Source organism: Chiloscyllium plagiosum, unplaced genomic scaffold (genome assembly GCF_037043375.1).
Source record: "Chiloscyllium plagiosum isolate Xiang-an unplaced genomic scaffold, Cpla_swu_hap1 HiC_scaffold_13, whole genome shotgun sequence".
NCBI lineage: Eukaryota > Metazoa > Chordata > Chondrichthyes > Orectolobiformes > Hemiscylliidae > Chiloscyllium > Chiloscyllium plagiosum.
In genome coordinates, this window is record NW_028270151.1 from 51804042 (window position 1) to 51826487 (window position 22446).

A 22446-nucleotide genomic window follows, 5' to 3' on the forward strand; every position below is an offset into this window, starting at 1 on the left:
AGACTTTTTGTTGCATCCTCTGGTATCACTTCATGGGCACTAATGAGACAGAATGGATATGGATTGCGCTGACAGCCTTTTTCTTCCATTGTTATAGAAATAGTTTTTCAATGGTTACAAACACATTCCATTTCACCATCACAAAAAAAGATCAAAATGAAACTATAGTTAATTATGCAGAATCAAAATATACCAGGAAATTAATTAAGTGGTTAGATAAATTAACTAAATTCTGCTTTTGAAAGGAATAAACTGTTTGAATCATTGAGTATTAAACTAAAACAATTGCAATACATCCAACTTAGTATTTAATGTTACTAATTCTTAATGAAATCAAGCTATTTTCAGAATAGGTAAAGGTGCCATAGATTACCTGAATCATTTTTTTTTAGATTAGATTACAGTGTGGAAACAGGCCCTTCGGCCCAACAAGTCCACACCAACCCGCCGAAGCGAAACCCACCCATACACCTACATTTACCCCTTACCTAACACTACGGGCAATTTAGTATGGCCAATTCACCTGACCCTGCACATCTTTGGATGGTGGGAGGAAACCGGAGCACCCGGAGGAAACCCACGCAGACACGGGGAGAATGTGCAAACTCCACACAGTCAGTCGCCTGAGGCGAGAATTGAACCCGGGTCTCTGGCGCTGTGAGGCAGCAGTGCTAACCACTGTGCCACCGTGCCGCCCACAAATCATAGGGCTGTTCTTTAATTAAAGAGAGATGATTGGCGGTTTAACTTGAGGGTGATCATGTCTCAGGAAGGAAATATTTTGAGAAAGAGGGTCCTTCATGGTAACCTCCACTAGTGTAGGAACTGAATCCATACCGTTGGCATTATTAACTAGCTTTCCAGCCAAATGAGCTAATCAAGCCTTTCTTTTAAAAGTGCAGTGATAGAATAAAATAATATCTAAGCAGAATCCTGGGAACTTTAAGTATACTTTCATGAATTCAAACGAGCAACTTATTGGAATGCATCACCAAACATTTAATTTTGAATGATGATATTACTATTGTCTGTATATTGCTTAATTTTATGTTTAAGAACTTTACCTGATCAGGGCAATGTGATTTTCACTTCCTTTAACTTTTAGTTTGTATAAAGGCAAGAGTAGCATATATAAATAAAGCATGCATATTTATGGTAAACATCTGATTGAACTCAAAGCTGCAGTTTTTTTCAGCCAGAATGGGAACCAGTAATATTAAATGTTATGCAAATTATAAATTTACATGCTGTGCCCAGCCAAACCTATGAACCCTCAAGCACGTGACACGTTTAATTTTTGTGTAATGCATAGACACACAAATAGCCATAAGGATATTCATGGTTTTTGAATACTGATCATGATAAAATGTCCTCCTTGAAGCTTTCTTTGCTTCCACTTTTCACAAACTACAATTCATTCAAAAGGTTATGATTTGCATTCTTATCCCCAGACCCCAAGCTAGTTCTCAAATGAGCTACATAGCAAACCACAAAAATAATTCTTGCCTTTGCCACACCCAACTTCATTTTGTTTTCTTCTATTTGTATATCCCTGCAAGAACTTGCTGCTTTTTTGGTAGTGGTTCTCTGTTGTTTGACATTACTTGTTAGTTGCTACTTTACTTGTTCTTTACTTTCTTTAATTTACTACCAACAAAACTCTTTCAGCTAACACTATTCCCAACATCTGAAACTTGTTGGTATAAAAATTCATGTAACACTCTCTCTTTGTGCTTTTAACACATCCTCCATTTTTCCTCACCTTGCTTGAGTCAACTGATTCAATCAACCTGTCTCGACTATTTTGTACAGTGGTCTGAAATGCCTGCACTAGTAAAGTGTTACAGAAATTAAATTCTTGTTGTTTGTGATGAACTTGTTCCATTTTAAATGTAGTATTTTGCTATTTTTAAAACTAGGCAATGTTGGAAGAGGGTATCACACAAGCTGAAACATTTTCAGTTATGTACACACCATTTGCAGTGAAACCAACTGCTGCACAAATCGAAAAAATAAAAGATGTTTTCAGGAAAAAACATCCTGCTTATGCCAACTATTTATATGCAGGTAATGAAGTTATATTGTTATTTGTACTATTTTCCTCCCTTTAAACATTTGATCGATAATAATGCATAATATTGGTGATGTGTTATCAGTTATTTCATAATAAAACTGATCTGATAATGGAACTCTCTGACAAAATTGAATTCTTTACAAAATTCTAATTGTGTAGCCATTAGCCACTATGCAGTTATGTTTTCCTTCAAAGAGCTGCGTGGGATTTGTTTGCTTTAGTAGGTGTATTTTATACTCCTTGAAAACAGTGAATCGATATATATAACTGTTGGTGACTTTAGGACCTTTGCACTTCTTGATATATATTACTGACCTAGATGTTGGTGTACAGGGTACAATTTCTAAATTTGCAGACAACGAAACATATGGAAGTATTGTGAACTGTGAAGAGATTATTGTCGAACTTCCAGGTGACATGAACAAGTTGGTGGAAATGGTGAACAGGAGAGAGATGTAATTGTTTCACAAAGAAGTGATTCTGTCATTTTAGTAGGAAGAATGAGGAGAAACAATTCAAAATAAAGATTAGAATTCAAAAGAGATACAGGAGCAGAGAGACCGATATGCATAAAACATTGAAGATGTCAGGGCAGGTTGAGATATTGCTTAGTAAAACATGCATCATTCTAGGCTGTAGTAATAAGAACATACAGTTCAAAAGCAAGGAAGTGATGTTAAATTTGTATGGAACGCTGACTCATCCTTATTTGGAGTATTGCATTCAATCTGGGCATCTCATGTTAAGAATACAAAGCCAATAGGGAGGGTTTAGAAAAGATTCATGAGAATGACTGCAAAGATGAAGACCTTCAGTTATGATTGAGGTATTCAAAATCATGATTGATCTGAACAAAGTGGATAGGTGAAAACTTTGGTAGAAGTATCAAGAATAAGAGAGCATAGGTTTAAATTATTTGGCAATGGAGCAATGGTGACAGGAAGTAAAACGTTTGATAACTCTTGACCCCTTCCATCACTTTACTGATAATGGAGAGTAGACAGCATTTGATTGGATTGTATTCATCCTGATTTCTTTGGAAATGACATATGAGGAAAATTTTCCACAATGCCAGGTAGGTACCATTACTGTAGCTGTAAAAGAACAGCTTGATGAGAGATGCAGCTGGTTCTGGAGCACAGGTCTTCAGTACTTTTGCTGAAATGTTGTCAGATCCTATGTCCATTGTAGTATTTCGTGCATTTAGCCATTTCTTGCATGAATCAAATTGATTGAAGACTAAAACAAAAATTGGAAAATCTCAGCAGATCTGGCTGCATCTGTGGAGAGAAATCAGAGTTAACCTTTCAGGTCCAGTGACTCTCTTTCTGAACTGATAGTAGCTAGGAAAGGGATGGATTTTATACAGAAGATGGTATCGGGGTTGGTAGTGGTGGTTTGGGGCGGGGGTGGTTGGAGGTGGTTACAGACAGACAGAGAGAGATAGTAAATGATCGGTCGAGATAGATCCCCAAAGATGGGCTCTAATGAGGCAGAAGACGAAGCTCAGTGCAAGCTTGAAGAACAATATCGAAGAACAGCACCTTACTTTCTGCTTGGGTACCCTGCAGCCCTCAAGACTTAATATCGAGTTCAACAATTTGGGGCTTGAGGACCTGCCCCCACTCCTAGACATCAGGCCTTGTCATAATATGGGTGCTATCACACACTATCCATTGTCAGCTACTAATAGTCCCTATAGGCAGATTTCCATCCCTAAAGGATATTAGCAAACCAGATGGGCTTTTTTGAAAATGGTTTCATGGTCATACAGTAGATTCTTAATTTCAGATTTTTAAAAAAATCATATTTAAGTTCCACCATCTGCCATGGTGGGATTTAAACCCTGGTCACCAGAACATTACTTGAGTTTCTGGATTAATAGTCTAGCGATAATACCACTTGGCTATTGTCTCCCCTATGTTTTTATTACAGATTTCCAGCATCTGCAACAATTCTGGATTTTTTTATTGTGATGCTGGGGATCTCAGGAGAGGCGAAGCAACTGGCTCATCAACTACATACATCTGGCTAAAGTTGGATGCAAATATATCATCTACATATTTTGCATTAATGTATTAGCATCCCCCTTCTTTGAGGTTATTTCTGAACCCACCTCCTGCAGTCAGTTGTTTAGTTGTCCTCTACCATTCAGGATTGGATGTGACCGGTCCTTCTCTACCATTTCAAAGGACAAGGACAGATGACATATGGAGTCAGCACCCCCTGCATGTACCATCCTGAGTTGGAAATATCATTGTTCTCTTACTTAATGAAAATCCTGAACTCCCTACGTAACAGTATAGTAGGAATGCCTACTCTAACAGTTTCCAGTAATTCAAGGAGGTGTATCCATATTCCAGAGGTGGTGCTGGATGTCTTAACACACATAAAAAAAAGATAAATCCCCAAGACCTGATCAGGTATACCATAGAACTGTGGGAAGCTAGGGAAGTGTTTGCTGGGCCCCTTGCTGAGATATTTGAATCATCAAAAGTCACAGAGAGGTGCTGGAAGACTGAAGATTGGTTAACGTGGTACCACTATTTATGAAAGGTGGTAAGGAAAAGCCAGGGAACTATAGACCGGTGACCCTGACATCGGCAGTGGGCAAGTTGTTGGAGGGAATTCTAACAGATGGGATTTACACGTATTTGAAAAGGCAAGGACTGATCAGAGATGGTCAACATGGCTTTGTGCATGGGAAATAATGTCTCAAGAACTTGATTGATGAGGGCAGAGCAGTGGACATGATCTATATGGTCTTCAGTAAGGCCTTTAGCAAGGTTCCTCAAGGTAGACTTGTTAGTAACGTTAACTCTCGCGGAATACAGGGAGAATTGGCCATTTGGATAAAGAATTGGCTTGAAGGTAGAAGACAAGAGGGTGGTGGTGGAGAGTTGCCTTTCAGACTGGAGGCTTGTGACTAGTGATGTGACACAAGGAACGGTGCTGGGTACACTGCTTTTCATCATTCATATAAATTATTTGGATGTCAACATAGGAGGTATAGTTAGTAAGTTTGCAGATGACACCAAAAATGGAGGTGTAGTGGACAGTGAAGAAGGTTACCTCAGAGTACAATAGGATCTTGATCAGATGGGCCACTGGGCCGATGAGTGGCAAATTGATAAATGTGAGGTGCTGCATTTTGTGAAGGCAAATCAGAGCAGGACTTATACACTTAATGTAAAGGTCCTGGGAGTGTTGCTGAACAAAGAGACCTTGGAGTGCAGGTTCATAGTTCCTTGAAAGTGATGTAGAAGGTAGTGAAGAAAGCATTTGGTATGCTTTCCTTTATTGGTCAGAGCATTGAGTATAGGAGTTGGAAGGTTATGTTGCAGCTGTACAGGACATTGGTTAGGCCACTTTTGGAATATTGTGTGCAATTCTGGTATCCATCCTATTGGATGGATGTTGTGAAACTTGAAAGAGTTCAGAAAAGATTTACAAGGATGTTGCCAGGGTTGGAGGATTTGAGTATAGGGAGAGGCTGAATAGGCTGAGGCCGATTTCCCTGGAGTGTCAGAGACTGAGGCATGACCTTATCGAGATTTATAAAATCATGAGGGGCGTGGATAGAGTAAATAGACAAGTCTTTTCCTCAGGGTGGGGGAGTCCAGAATTAGAGGGCGTAAGTTTAGGGTGAGAGAGGAATGAGCTGCCAGAGGAAGCGGTGGAGGCTGGTACAATTACAACATTTGAGAGGCATCTGGGTGGATATGTGAATAGGAAGGGTTTAGAGGGATATGGGCCAAGTGCTGGCAAATGGGACTAGATTAGGTTAGGATATCTGGTTAGCATGGACGAGTTGGACCGAAGGATCTGTTTTTGTGCTGGACATCTCTATGACTTACCATTATTTTCTCAATTGCAGTTTGTGATGGATATCATACACTAGCTGGTGTCAATACCATTTTCTTTCCGAGAACAAATGAAGAAAAAATGCCATCTGTTTACAGTATCAATTAGTAGATATTGTGCAATAAAATACTTAACCAGATTAAAAAGAATGATGTATTTTTTTAAAAAGCCAGTTATTCAGAATTCCAGAGAATAGCAAGTACACTCGTGATATTAACAACACACTGTTATGTTTATAATAAAGGAAAACAGCCATTTGAAATTGAACTGCTGCCAAATTCCTCACAATTCAAGGAATCACAGGCATGCTTTAAACTTAGTGTTGATTCATTGCAATTTCATGGTGTACCATCATAGTCAATCTACTCAAACCCCAGGAAAAATTTAATGACATACAGATAAGATGTGATCAGGTCTTGCTGCAAACCCTGACCATGCTCAACTCGATTTCCATGCTATTCTCAGAACATAATTAAAAATAACAATATGTGGTCAATAGAAACTGCTTTTAATTTCTAGAGTTTCTAACCTATATTACATTTTGTGTACCATAGTGGTATAAACATATTTGACGAATATTGTCTTTGTGACAAATTGCCTACCAAATTCATAATGAAAAATATTATATAATATCCTGCATCCAAATTAACTGAAGAGTTGAGTAATGTTTATATGGAAATGTTCTTGTATTGTCCTGCTCTAAATCTTTTCTCTGCTTACAATTTATCTAAAGATATTTCAGTAGTATGGATCACATTGAGGAAGGTGTGCCTGAGATGCACCTTGGATGTATCTTTTGAAATTCAACCCTCCATTGTCAATATCTTAGTACCACAATGTAAATTTATTTATCCAAAATCATACGTACTATTTCAGGAAATGTTGATCTTATCACTAATTTCATTGAAGGTATGATTTGGAGATGCCGGTGTTGGACTGGGGTGTACCAAGTTAAAAATCACACAGCACCAGGTGGCAGTCCAACAGGTTTAATTGGAAGCACTAGCTTTTGGAGCCCCGCTCCGAAAGCTAGTGCTTCCAGTTAAGCCTGTTGGACTATAACTTGGTGTTGTGTGATTTTTAATTTCGTTGAAGGTAGACTTAATAACTTTGAAACAAGAAATATGATATTGAAATGTATGATAATATTTCAGATCCTGGCACAAATCATATCTTGCCTCAGACTGTTGACTGGTCCGAAACCTTTTCCCAACATTACATGCTGCTACTTGGTTTTAAGAATCCTGAGGATGGCAACTTCTTAGAAAAGATCCTAAACAGAAGATCACCAACTTTCACAGGTACAGTAAGTGATAAAGAAATTATCAATCGATATGAAACATTTCTTAAAGCTAAGTAGATGTAGGAGTGCACCATGCGAGGACAAACAATGCATAGACAGTGTGTGCATGTGCAATCGTGTGGGGTTATACAGTGCAAGAAACCAGTTCACACAATGATGGGAAATTAGAGGAAGCATTCATTGTAAATTGATTGTAAAACATGGATTATATTACTGTAAAGCTTTGGCAGGCATTGTCCCAAATATTTGCTATAGCTTTAGCCAACAATTAATGACAATCCTAGAGGTACTGCACAAATTGCATTTCTACTATTTCTCTGGGATTTCTCATCTGCCTAAAAGTTATAGAGGACAATTGAAGAAATCTTAATGAAAATTCTACCACAGTATTTTTTGTAACTGTGATTTAATATTAGTTTCATCAAAATTTAAGTTAGTCTCAGATGTTAAGAGTGTCAATAGCATGTTCAACAGGGGTGGACTAGAAAAAATATGAAGTTAAGTATAATCCTTTTAACCCTGGTAAAATAATCTTTTCAAAAGTTATTGCGGTCATTTAAGTGTAACTATGGCTTTACTTAATGAACTACTTTGTCATGCATTGATCTCAACATATTTTCTTAACTGAACTTTGCACATACCAGCCAAAAGTTGCAATTGTATTGATTTTAGTCCCTACAAATACCAGATGATTTCCTTTCGGAATCTCACAATTCTGCTCTTTAGTGCCAACTGCATTTTATTTCTCGACAAGCTATTCCAGCAGAAGTTAATTTTAAATATCTCAAGTTTCTCGTGAATTATGAATCATCCTGCTAATTTTATTTCCAGAAATTATGCAAGTACTGTGAAGCACAAAAATAAGTACAGAATTGGCAGATAAAGGCTCATGATTGGAGTGATTTTCGGAGTCTCACCACTAACAGTCTTTAACATATTCAGGTCCTAAATTGTGTTTTTTATATTGTATTCACACTAAGAGTGTGATTCCAGGCAAGTTTTGTTGAATGGAGATACATAGCTGACTTGTTGAAACCCACCAAGAACTTGTGAAAAGTAAGTCCAGGCCATGAGTGACCTTGACAGTCTGGCCATGTTTTGTTCCAATCCTTGAGTCATGGCTGGAAGATAGCTTTGTTAGTGAGGTGAAGGGATCTCATTTATTGCTCCTAAAAAACAAAAGTTAATGTAGAATTGGTCTTTTAATAACTTCTGTTGATGTGGATTTTTTCTAGTCCCCTCCTCTGTCTTTTCCCAGCTACCCTGCGTTGTAATTTCTCCCTTTTCCCTCTTTTTAAAATAACGTGGGCAGTCCCACTCATATACATAGTCAAACTACTTCTGAGGCAGCCAATATCAGCACAAAAACTGCAAATTCTTTGTTTTTAGATAATGTTAATTTTCCAGAGCAGTACAATGCATTCGAGAAATGTCCGGAAGTCAAACAGCAGTCTAAAATAACAAACTTTAACTAAGCTGCAAATACTGGATGATTACTTTCAATATCTCTAATTAGGTAACTTTCCTTGAACATTGAACTTTGTAAGTTTAGGATGCAATGAGTGAAGCACTATGGCATTCAAAAATTGAACACTGAAATGAATTGTTCTACCTTTTCAATGTTAACATCTGCCTTAATCAATATGGTGGCAGCATACTTCTAGTTGGAAATATGTGCATGCTCTTGAACACAAAATCAGGACCATATTAGGCTATGTTATGCCTAAACATCAGGTACAAATAATATATAAAAACATAGAAAGGACTGCAGCAATTCTAAAAGACGTCCCACTATCAACTTCTAATGGGCAATTAGGGACAAATAGTAAATACTGACTTGGTAATAATGCCCATCCACAGAACAAATTTTTTAAAAAGTAACTACATAAATTCAGTGATTCAGTTTCCATTGAATAAACCACAGAAGGGCACAATCAATGCAATCATTGGTTTAGTTAAAATATTAATTAATATAAATTAATTTTGGTAGTTGAAGTTTATTCAAATTATGTCAATAGGATTTATTTTTCATATTAACATGGTCATTCATTCACGCATCCAAATACCCAAGGTTTTTTTGAACTTCTATTCCTCTCCATGTATTTTTCCATATTTTGTCTGCATTTTAAGAATGTAAAACCATTATTTTACATAAAGGAGTTAATAGAATTTTGTTTTATACTGCTAGATTTGTGAATCAGTGTTGTTCCTACACTTACTTTTCTCAATGAGTATGAGAGGCCATGTGATAATGAGATCAATGGTTAAAATCTCTGAGTCCACCCCATTGGGTGCAAGACTCTACTACATTCTTACATCAGAGTTAAAATCCAGCCTACTACGTGTAATAGAAAGTCTTTCTTTATAACTGTTTGTTTAGTTAATGAAGTTTCATTCTTTTAAAATTTAATGCCAATGCTAAATTTGAATGGGCCTCAATTTTAATCAACTAGCACTACTCACAATCCCAAAGAGCCACCTTACACCACGTAGGTAATAGTCAATGAATATAACCAGAAATTCACCACGAAGTAGCTGCCATAGATTTAAAATTGTGAGGCATAAGGCCACCATGGGACTCATGTTCACAATATCTGGTATATGGTCAGTATTCTAGAAAGGAGATTCAGGACAAGGGTGTCCTAGGGTTTTCATGTGAGCCCTTGGGAGCACTACCACTCATCCTGGTCTAAAAGGAAACGAGATGTTGGGCATCTTCTGACCTTGACTCCTATGTCCCGTGGGACAATCATCGCTGCTCAAGCAATCAGACTTCAGATGAAATTAGCAAATCGGGGCTCATTTGGTAGTCATCAGAACTCATTCTGGATATGTAAAAAGGACCTTGGCTACTTTGAACAAATGTCATTTCTATCTGCAATTCAAAATTACAGTCAAACAAAGGCAGAAAAATGATGCTAGGGAGATCATCACTGCATTTTGGTTGGCCCCTTTCTTGGTTTTCACCATGATGGATGAGGGGTTAAAACTGAACATAGTATTTCGCTTTTTGTTCACGAATATCAGCTAGTATTCTAATTGCTCATTAGACATTTTTAAACTGATATTTTAAGATGTTTTGTATGAGTTTTGATTTGATGCTAAACTTTGGTTTTAGCTCCTAACTCCTCCTTACATAATTAATTAGTTTCAAAATTTCAATCTGAAAATCAAAACATTGACCATGACATTCTAGGAATGCCTTTATCAGATTGATATCCTCTCAGGATTAGTGCTTGGACTTCATGGTTTCATTCTTTCATGAATTCTCTGAAATTACCAATAAAGGAAGATGATTTAAAGTTTACAATTGTGCTTATCTAAGAAACTTGAAGAAAAAAACAAAAAAATCTCAGAAGTGTTGAAGCAAGAATAAGCAAATGAGCAGTGTGCTGGCAGATAGTGTACTGCAACACAGCACTAAGTAGTATGCATTAAATTTAAAAATAGTAAATGAGAATACAGTCTGAATAGGATATAGAGGAACAAAAAGGCTGGTTACATTTTGGTTTTTCGCTGTTCAGGATTGATGTTGCTCTGGAATGAGCCATAGACATTATTTTATAATGAACTTATAAAATACAAAAATAAAATCACTAAGCTCAAAAGTTTCCAAATTTACTCCAAAGGATCAGGGACTGGATTTTCACTGTGTCAGGAAGACTATGCAGGTCTTTAAAATTGGCAGGCAGGATTCAAAATGGAAATCTTACCCTATTTCTGACACACCCAGTTTTTGCCAGTAGATGGAAAAGAGCAAGTGTGATTCACACAAGAGTTCAAACTCAGCAGGCCATTGTTGCCAGTACTAAGTTGAAACAGACCCATTTTGGTTTTAATCAACATTGTGGGGGCCTGGAATTGATGGTGTAGATATAAACACCCTTGAAAAGGAAATATGCCAGGTTGCCTCTGAATTCTTGCAGTCACAACTTGTTCAGGAAATACAATCTTGAAAAGGTTTTTTTAAATCACTCATTTGAAAAATTAAATTATTTTTACCTTGAACTGATGTAGAGAGTTTTCTTTTCAGGAATGAGAGAGTTCAGCTGGGCAAGTTATTCATTGCAAACCTTCCTCCAACTCACCTTGCTCGTAGCAGGCTTTCCTCCAACTCAAAAAATAAAACAAGATCCCCTCCAAGCTTGTCACTATTCAAAATAAATATCAAACATGCCCCATAACATTGGGACCCAACGTCCTCAATCCAATCACAATCAGAACATCTTTAGTCATGACTTTTCTTCGCTCTCCTGTGCTGTTAACTTAGAATCCTCTGATTTTTCTATTCTTACCTCTCTCTTCTTCCTCACCCATGCATTGTCCCTCAACCACATCTGATAACATAGGTTTAGGTACAACATAAATGCTGATGTGGTACAACTCAAGTTCTCCACGACTTCCCTCAATCTTTCCATTGTCTCTATTGTCAACCTTCAAAGGACCACAGTTTCCTTGAATTAAACACAACGATATATCGAACTCTTGCCTTTGGCTGCCACTACAAATTTTATACTTTAGTCCGAGCTCAACAGAGAAAATTTTTTCGCCTCTGTTTCTGTTTAAACCAAAACCATTGCAACTTCAATAACCTGGACTTTTTGACCCATATTCTCTCCATTACTAAGTTTTCCTCCTCCTCAACATTACCTACTTTTGCTTCTACCTCTTAAACTGATATTCTCTCCCATTTCTGTTAGCTCCAGATCTAACTATTTAAATACACTGCTGGGCATCCTCCCATTCTATAGTCACTGTAAACTCTAACTGATCCAAAACTCTGGTGTTCACATCCTATCCCAGTTTCTACAACTCAGTGTTGGCTCCCAGTTGAGCAAATATGTTAAGATTCTCACCCTGAAATCAAATCCCTTCTTGGCTATACCCTTTATCTTTGCACCTTCCTTTAGCCTTACAATTCTCTGAGAAATCTGCATTCCACTGGCATTGACCTCTAACGCATACTTGATTATTTTCTTCACTATTGATGACCCAGCCTTTAACTAACAAGGTCTAGAATTCTCTTCTCAATCATCATATTAATCTCTCCTTTAAGATCTTCCTTAGAACTTTTTTTTAAAATTCCATTTAATATCTTATCCTTTAGCTCAGTGTTGATTTTTGTCTGGTTATATTACGTGATATGTTTGCTAAACTAATGATGCTATATAAATGTTGCTTCCATAGTAATACAAATGTGTCCTGATGATCACAGATCCTATAACTTGCTTTTCAGTTTTTGGAAAACCTCTAGCCTCCACTTCTACAATACTAAGCAACATGAGGGAATTAATGTTCAAATATCCTGTCTTATTGTGGTCCACTTTATTCATATGAAGTAATTCTTCAAGTTGTTAAACTTTGTTCCTGTGAATCATTTTCTCACCAGAAATGAAGAGTTGTGACAACTTGCTAAAATTAGTCATTTGTGACAGCAATTTCTGTCAAACACACATGGAATGCAAACTTCTAGAACAGAATGTTTCCCAGATTTGCACATTAAATGATGCTAATTGCAGTCTTCATAATGCGACATTCACATTTGATTACGCCAGTGACTAAAATGTTTTCTCCAAAGAGGCAGAAGGATAGCCTGGTGTGATATTGTGCTAATTTGACCTTTGTCTCAATCCCAGATATCTGATTTGAAGGACTGATCTTAAGTTTTTTTTTCTTAAGTCTGAGTTGTGTCAAATTTTTTGAAGGGTTTGACACCATGTGGCTTAGTGAGTTCTCTCGCCATATATTACCAAACTTTCTTCATTAATTACCTACCATGCCCTCACAGCATCTCTGACATTCAACATCCACCCTGTCTTACCACACACTGTTCCTGGAACAACTTGCTAAGCAGTGGATGTGACAGAATTGACTGGCATTTCTTACACAAGCAACTTCTTTAAAAACCCATTATGCATCCAGACGAAAACTGTCAGTCCACAGTTGCTGCATTGTTACTAATATTTATCCCAGACATGACAGACGGGGGATATTGGCATCCTGCATTGCAGGCAGAGTCCTGAAGGTCCTGTTGGACGAGGATGCTGACATGGGATGTCCTCACCCCCAGGAGGGTGGAGGCCACGATCCCCAAACAGTGCCAGCCTGGTCTGGGTTGTTACCCTGATTAAAGCATTCTCAACCATCTCAGGAATACTCAACACTAAGAAGAAGGTCAGTGCATTTTTCCAATCGGCAAGGTAGATTCCACCATTTTCCCTCAAATACCTCAAACTCATTCTGTCTCTGCTAATGAACCCACTTCATATTTTATGACTGTCACTATTGCCTGCAACATCTTGACCACTCACTCTAACCCATCCCAAATCCTGACACCACTAATATTGCATGCCCTTTATGCTAATTACTCATTAATTCAAGACCCCTCCTGCCTCCAGTATTAGTTTTCCAACCATTTTCACCTTGCATATTACCTGCCTCTCCCATTCAATGAGGAGAACAGCCAACAATAAGGCAGATAAGGTCAGGATGGATGGTGTGCTGCCTGTCATTCGGCACATCCCTTATGAAGAGAGGGTCCTGACTCTGCCTGTCCCAAGCAAGGTCTGTATTGGTATAAGAGGCTGCTCTTGACTTACTGTGCCAGGAATCCCTGAGCTATGACTGTACTCATGATCCGACTGAGGCCTCTTGACAACTATGACAACTTAACTGGCTTTGTGCCAAACAGCAAAGCAAGACAGAAGTAATGTGAGCCTGGTAACTCTGGCTCAAGGGACAAAGCACAGAAAGGCAAAACAGCAATTCTGTGAGCATTCTGGGGGGCTAAGAGTCAGTGAGTACTGTGAGAGAAAGCTAAGAGTCCGACCAAGCAACCTAGTCCAGTTCATGAGCTGGATTTGAGTCCCTGAGAGTACAGTGTGCTTGCTGCAGCATTACAATGTGAGCTAATGGTACAGCATTGAAGTGTAGAAGCATTCTGTAGATGGACTAGTGATGTGTCATGAGGGTTATCAGAGGTTGTCAAGTGTGAGATGCTAATTTCTGCAGGCATGCAATGCATATGACTAGAATCCATGAAGAGTACCTGCACAGATGTCAATTTGAACAAGAAGTGAGCTGAAAACATTAGGTGCTGGCACTGGTTTTCTTGTCAAGTTTTCCTGACATTGAGTTTATTTGGGAGTTTGATAAGATGAGTGGCTGATTATTAATGAGGCGGGTTGGGTTTCTAACAAGACATTTGACAGCAATAATAACTGTAAATTGGCAACTCACCTACTGAGAAGCTCACCATTCTGCTTGTGAAAAGCATGAAGATGGTACAAGTTGTTCCCAGTATTGAGATTGGATCATCATACTTGTCGCCTGATTGTGCTGCATATCTTGCCACATTGCTCAGCCACCTATAAATTCCATCCCAATGGGCACTACAATTGACCGTGGTACTTTTAATCCAGAAGCAAAGAAAATAAGAGCTATATTTTTATAAAATTTCTCAAATGAGCAAATGTACTGTTCTGAAGTAGAACTAGTTTCATTGTATAACTAGTTTTATAATTATAAATGTAACATAGCTTCCTGGCTTTGGTACTCTTTGTCTCTTAATCATTATACCAAGAATACCATGTGCTTTATTAACTGCAGTTCACCTGTCCTGCTACCTCCACAAATTTGTACACAAACATCTCCAAGTCTCTCTGTTCTCCCTTTAAAATCATGCCATTAAACTTGTGTTATCTTTGTGCATTTTTCCAACCAAAATGTTTCGTACTAAAATGCTTTGAATTTCACCTCCCATCTGTATGTCTCTTCCACCTTCTATGTCCTTTTGAAATATATTACTATCTTCCCTACTGCTAAAGGATGCCACTCTTCCAAAGTATGTGTGATCTGCAGATGTCAAAATTGTGCCCTGTCCTCCTAAATCCAAACTATTATTGTGTCAGAACACCATTGTATTCTTCAGTCCAAACCAAAAGATGACGATAGCATTTTCTAACTCTCGGTCAATTTTGTATCCATTTTACTATTGTGCCTTTTACTCCATGGGTTCCAATTTTAGAGTCATAGAGATGTACAGCACGGAAACAGACCCTTCGGTCCAACCCATCCATGCCAACCAGATAGCCCAACCCAATCTAGTCCTACCTGCCAGCACCCGGCTCCTATCCCTTCAAACCCTTCCTATTCATATACCCATCCAAATGCCTTTTAAATGTTGCAATTGTACCAGCCGCCACCACATGTTATGTTGGCTTTTGACTGCCCTTTAAAATAGCTGATCAGACCACTTAAAGAGGATTTAGGATGAGCAAAATATGGCTGTTGCGAGCAACACCAATGAAAGTATAAAGAAAAAATGTGATACCTTATCAAACACCTTTTGAAAGTACACATGTTCAACACCATTTGTGCTGCTTTTATCTATCCTCCCTCTTAATCCCAGATATATAGTTCTAAAAGCTTTCCCAACTGATGTGAATTGGAGTCATTTGCAATTGCCAGATTTGCTGTTTTACCTTTCTTAAAAAAAAAATCTAATTTATAAATGCCCCAGTTCTCTCGATACCATTCCTTAAGGATTGGAAGATTGTGCAGTGCCTCTGCAATTTCAATTTTACTTTCCACAGAAATGTAATATCATTCTCATCCAGACATAGTATTTTATGTTCTCATGACATGTTTGATAGTGGTGAAGTTTAGTCAGGTGGGATGCTAGTGAGTGGGATACCAGCCCCCTTCCCATCTTCACTTCAGTTGTTTCCGTGACAGGGCAGCTCATGGACAATCTTACAGTCCCAATGACTATTGAGGTCCTTAAGAGAGCAATTATTACACATTTAAGAGCCTTTTCCCACTGCCATTTATATTAACAATGCCGTGTTCAAGACTATTAAATACCTAATCAAGGGACCTGGAAGGGAAGCCCACAAAAAGCTACACTCTACATTGCTACTGATCTTTCTATACCCCTCTCCCCAGTGACATATACCAGCACAAAACCGTTCTGGATTCGACTCACCTCTGATCTGAGTGATTCCATGATCTTCGGCATCTAGAGGATGTATTTCCTCAATGGTCATCACCTCTTCAGTGATACTGCTATACAAAAGAGCTGTCGCCAATCAGAGGCAGTGGAAGGACTTCCCATGCCTGGGGTCCTAATCCCATGAAAGGCCGACTGATGACCTTCCAGTTGTCAGATTGGCACATAATGTACAGGCTTTCCTAGGAGGTGGCAGTGTGGTTCTGTTGCCAAATCTCTTGGTGGCCAAGATTCACTGTGTCTCCGCACTGACATCTTTGGTTGCCCTCCCCATCTCCTTGTGGCAATGTAGTAAGATTATTCCAGAGTTATGGTCTTTAAAAGCCAGCAATTTTTCCATTATAGTCTTTGACTCAAACCACCTTACTCTGGCAAATCTTTCCTTAATTTTTTGGAATTATGCTTCTGTTATGTACTTTTATTCTAGATTACTCTTTGTCCTTCTCCTTAATTAATCTAAATCTTGTTAAGACGGACCCGCGGGGTCCCGTCTTTGCGTGTTCTTTCGGAAGGAGAGACTCACACTGGCAGCTATGGTTAGACGCAGACAGCAGTTTATTCACAGAATCTTAACTGGTACAACGAATCTACAAGCATGCATTTGTTGGAGAAGGCGTTCTCCCTTCCTGTTCAAACTTGACACAATTATACTTCGCGCTGCCTGGAGTCCCCGGTCAGTTCGCCTTCCCCATTGGTCCATTCATCTGCGCGCGCTGGGGATCCGTCCTCCTATTGGCCGTATCGAAGTGCCTGTCCAGCTCCTGCTGTGCTTGACAACGGCTCAGCCATCCCCGGGAGCGGTTCTGATCCCGTATTCAATAGTTCATTGTTTCAAGGAATTACTATGCGTCTGACAGGCTAGCCATTTTCAATAGTTTCAGTTTAACTAAATTGTCAATTACACTTATCAACTTTAGACTTAAATAGAGCCATTCACACTCAATAGTTACAGGTTCCGATAGAGCAATTCACACTTGTCTAACAGTTACAGATTCCGATCGGTTTCTTTATTAATCCCGAGTTTCGATGGGGCAATTGATACTGGCTGGTATTTACAGGCTCCAAGATTTAATTAACATTATGCACATCCCTTACAAGCTCCAGCTAGGTAGTCATGCAGTCGCCTGCAGCAGCTCGCTTGGCTGTTGTTAACCATTTCAGGGCTAGAAGTGTCTCCCTCCCTAGCCCTACATTAAACGCCCCAGTGAAATCTCCCCAACAATCTTATGATACTCTGATCACCATTGCTGCAGTGCTCCTTAACTTTCTCCACGATTTGGGAACTCTCGTCATCCCTCAAAGAAACTCCAAATGCTCAAGTTTGTGAAACCAGAATTACAAGTGTATCACTTGAACAGAATAACTAGCAAGGCAACTCATAATCACTTTATTAAATAATCTGCAATCCTTTGAGAAGGAGTATGCTCATCACAGTACAGTCTAACTGCAGTTACATTAGTCGACACCCTGTGCTGTTATTCCTAACTCCATTTCCTAATTTTATATTCTAAATAATACACAGAATCACTGCTTAGTTGATCTTATGTTAGTTTTACAGGAGTAGGCCAGTTGGCCGTTGATCCTGCTGCATCCTTCAATAAGATTAGGGTTGATCTGGAGTCACTCTCAATTCTACATCCTTGCATACTACCAATAATTTTCATCTCCTTGGGAATCAAGAATCGAAGTGTTGTAGGTCTCTTGCTGGTGTTGACCAAACCTTAGCATCTTCCTTGATTGCCTGCAGGAGCAGCAATTTAACCTAACATCTCTTAATATTTTTTGTGATTCAACCTAATTCTGTATCATTTGTAACTCAGTCTCTACCAATCCTCTATACCCTAAAATGATACACAGATGGTCCACCTTATTTAACAGAGTGACTAGAAATACGATAGCAATTTCAACAGTGCTGTGTGAAAATATTAAACCAGGAGGCCCAGGTTGAAGTCTAAACTGTTCCAGAGGTGTGTAGTAATGTACCTGAAGAGGTTTATTAAAAAAAAAGTTTTGAACAAATTCAACAGGAAATTGGGAAACAAAATATAGCAATAAAAGCAAAAACAGGGTGTACAGAGGACTAGGGAAATCAGAGTTAAAAATAATACAAAATTAGATTGAATCATAGAAAATACAAAGAAATATCAGATTAAATTGATGTCCCTACAGGCATTGAGGAAAATGCTAAGGCTTCATCAACAAGTCCCGCCCAATCCTCTGTATACATTTGTTTTGCTTTTAATGCTATATCTTGTTGCCCAACTTCCCATTGAATTTGTTCAAACCTTTTCCCACAGCACTATATAACCTGCCACAATATTTCTAGTCACTCTGTTCAGGTAGAAGCTATCCACCTTGAACAGAATTGGTCCACTTTCCCATGAATCTGAATATTTTCATCTTTAACTCTTGTCTCTAGCCATTGCCTTAAATTGCCATTTCCTCCTGTTTCTATTTTTGCTAACGTATGGCACTAGTAAAGTGCTGCTTTTTAACTTCCTGCACAGTTTCTTAAGCTAACTGCAGCACCTCAACTTTCTTCTCTATGTTGTTGATACCAAGTGGACCATGACTTCTAGCTCTGTAGCCTTTTAGTAACATCCCTCTCCCAAACACTTGGGAGACAGGATAAGAATCAAGATGATGGTAGCAGAACTGCCTACTTTTTCCTTGAGTATTGAATCCTCAGTTACTACTGCATTCCTTAACTTTGTTTTATTCTTCCAATGCCTTTTATACCTCTACTATGCTAGATTTAGGACTATACTTCTTCAAAGACCGCCATTCTTCCTTAGAATTCTTACTCCGTCTTTCTCATCCTACCCTTCTGAATGGCTGTTCACAAATTCCTAACTTTATCTGGGTAAAAGGGTGATCACCTCTTGGAACCCATAATTTTGAAAATATTCAGCATTCGTTATTGTCGGAAGTGAATCAAGCTATCCTTTAAACTTGGAAACCCTCAACTTGAGTCTGAGTAGCTCGAGGTACGTCCTGCACATATGGATCTCCAGAACATGTGAATGGCCTGAAGTGCTCAAATGGCACAGCAATTGCAGGCATTCTGTCACAGTGCCCCCTTTCTATTTGAAAACAACTTTCCAAAATGTTCCTTAGAAGTAGGGTGATTTTTAAAATAAAATTGATGTAAATTAAATCAAACTTATTTTAATGTATTAAATTAGGCTGATATTTTTCTATTTGCTCCTTGAAGTTATTTTGGCTGCTAGTGTTGCTCGAGACAGTGCTACAAACACCACAGGCCATACTTTCAGTTGTTTCTGACTCGGGCTATATTGCACTCATTTTGGGAAGGGTGAAAGCACAGATGTGCCATGCATGAATCCATACCATTCCAATTGACCAGATTGTAACTTCAACATGTAATCATAAGAAAGTCTACTATACACAGCTTACTATCTCCAGCTATTCAAGCAGTAGTGTCAGTGCAGCCTGAAGTTTTTGGTGGGGAAATAATGAATTTATGCACCATGATTCAGAAATCATGGGGTTTTTGGACACTCATTGCCACTGACTCCAAAGATCACTGTCAATCTGAATTTTGCACCTCCTTATTTTGCCAACGATCCACTGGAGATATTTATGGGATCTCCCTGATGGCAGCCCGTCATTGTATCAAGGAAATTCACCAGTGCCAATTTTGAGGGGGCTGGTGACTCTATTCAAACCTGAGCTACCTCAGACAGTCAGATAGAGAAGTTCATTAGCTTCAGCGATGTTGCTGGGTTCCCCAGGGACAAGGTGACTAGCAACTGCATATGCCTAGCCATGAAGTCTCTCACAGATTAGTAAATGAACTTAATCAATATAATATAAATATCAATATAAATTCCATCAATATACAGTTGTTTACTGCCAGCAAAAGTGCATCTTTCAGATGTGTGTTGAGTCCTCTGGGAACAGCCATAACGCCTATACACTCAGATAGACTCCAGTTCCAGAACTTCAGGGATGGATTTATAGGGGCCAGGGCTACCCATTGAAGACATTGATTACCATGCCAGCGAGCAACCCTATGTATCACAGCAGAGGAGTAATCCATTACCTCAGGGAGACCGCCCTGGCAACTGTCAAGCAGAACATGAATTGCTGAAGATGAGATTCATATGCCTAGATTGATCTAGTGAAGTCCTTCAGTAGTCTCCAGGCATAATCTTGAATAGTATGCTTTGTGCAACCTAGCACAACCGAGGAAGGAGATGTTGAATAATGATGTAATTGATTACTACTTCAAATTCGATGATGAGGATGTGGAGAAGACTGATTAACTGACAGTATATGATGAAAAATCCTCGCACTACAGGGGAAAGGTTTGAGAGACTTGGAAGGGACGTTATGACAATCTCATTCACCTTATTTGTGTGGTCCAATGGCCTTTACAATCAGTGAAATAAAGACTCATTTTTATCCTGTCACCTCCTACTGACCTGAGACAGACAAGGACATGGTGGACACTGCATCTCTTTTCACTTTGACATTCTTCCTGGAGCTCATGGTTTGACTAGCTCCTTCATCATGTGTGCATTTCATCTGGCAGCACTCTTAGATTTTACCTCACCTCCTTATTCAGTTGCAGCAATTGTTGATAACTGCAGAGGCAGGCAATTAGGGGGCTCACCATGGACTTGGTCGCCCATTGTCTTCTGACTGCCAGTGTTCTCAGCTGTTACAGCATCTGCCAGTTGCTAGGTTGCTTCTGTGACATACGTGGACAGCTTGTGACCCTGAATCTACTCACATGCACATATGCAATGAATGAGAGTACCTGTGCTGATGAAGGGTGCAGAGAATAATGTGACATTCCATTCTCCAGGCTTTTTCCTCTGCTAGAGTTAGTACATACAGGTCTGAGAGGTCCAAGTTGGTCTTGTCCTGTATTGCTCAGTGACCACTTCTCCTATAAACTGAAGGAGAAATACTGTTGTTTTCCCATGAAGATTAACACAACATTTATTTTAGTGGCAACCATTTGGTACACAAATGCTTCCTCCATATATCTTCTCAATAGGGACCTGTTGGGAGCCCACAAATACTTTTAGATGCAACGTCGCACCTGATGGGATTTGCTGCTGCGGCTGATCCACTTGCCAACAACTGGGTGGTCACTTTCTCTCACATAGCCACATGAAAGCTCAAAAAAAGTGTGAGAAACAGAGCTCACAATGTAATAAATTTCAGTCCGAGTCAAATTCTGAAGCAGCAAATTTTATTGAAATGTTCTTGCAAGTGACTTGTAAGTGACTTGTCTTGTTCCAGTGCTGACATGAGGGAAGTGTGCTGAGCTTGGCATATCTTGATGTTCTTTTCACCTTATCTGTTTGTCTGTAACATCTTCCATTATTTGCAGGCTTCCATTCCTGTATGCACATTTTAGCTAAAGAAAAGTAACTATGTATTTCTTCCACATAGTTTTAATTCCTGTGTTAGTTTATTTTATAAGCAATTATTAATTTGGCTGAAGCAATTATATACTGATGTGAATAAGCAATTATGGTTGCAGAAGTAACACTGCTTTACCTATATCCCACAAAAAGGAAAGCAGAATAGTGAACCCTTCTTGGTAGAGAGAAGGTGGTCATGTGGTATTGAATACATTTTCTCTGGCTCACCCTACTGCTGCTCACCTTTGCAATTTCTTACCAGGCGTGCTTGGTCAGCTTGTACTGTCTGCTTTCTGGACTTTTGGGGAACAGACCTCCTGCTTTTCCCTTTGCAGTTTAAGGGGAATATATGGTGAGGCATCACTAAACTGTGGAGCTGTCCGATCTGCCATTGTTGCAGCAGTTTCTGTTCAGTTCCTTCGAGTTCTTCTATTCAGTAGTTTGCAGGAGAGGTCTTCTGCCTAGTTGTCAGCAGGCGGGAGGGATCACCTATCCAATAGTCAACAGGATACATCTTCTGCTTAGTAATCTGCTGCTTTCTTAGTAGTAAGCAGTAGGGCTTTTCTACCTGGTAGTCAGCAGATACTGGCAGTGGGGTATTCTTCTGTCTGGTACACAGGACTGAGGGCAGGTTCTTCCATCCAGTAGTCAGCAGCGAGTGGGTGTTGTGCCAATTGTCAGCAAGGAGTGTCTTCTGCATAGTAGTCAGGCAGTTATTTAAAAGAGTACAGGAACGCATGCAGGGTTGGCATCCCTTTAATTATAGTGTCAGTGTCAGCTATTAAGTCAGTTG

The 22446-nt window shown here is 39.0% G+C and overlaps 1 protein-coding gene across 1 annotated transcript in view; it reads left to right on the forward strand.

The window, feature by feature from the left end:
* The window catches only part of LOC122555930 (spermatogenesis-associated protein 16-like), a 122197-nt gene that overhangs the window by 42737 nt on the left and 57014 nt on the right, over positions 1-22446 (forward strand). Inside the window, exons 5-6 of the mRNA XM_043702210.2 lie at positions 1920-2067; positions 7093-7239. Of these exons, the coding sequence (XP_043558145.1) occupies positions 1920-2067; positions 7093-7239 (295 nt within the window). The remainder of the gene's footprint in view (positions 1-1919; positions 2068-7092; positions 7240-22446) is intronic.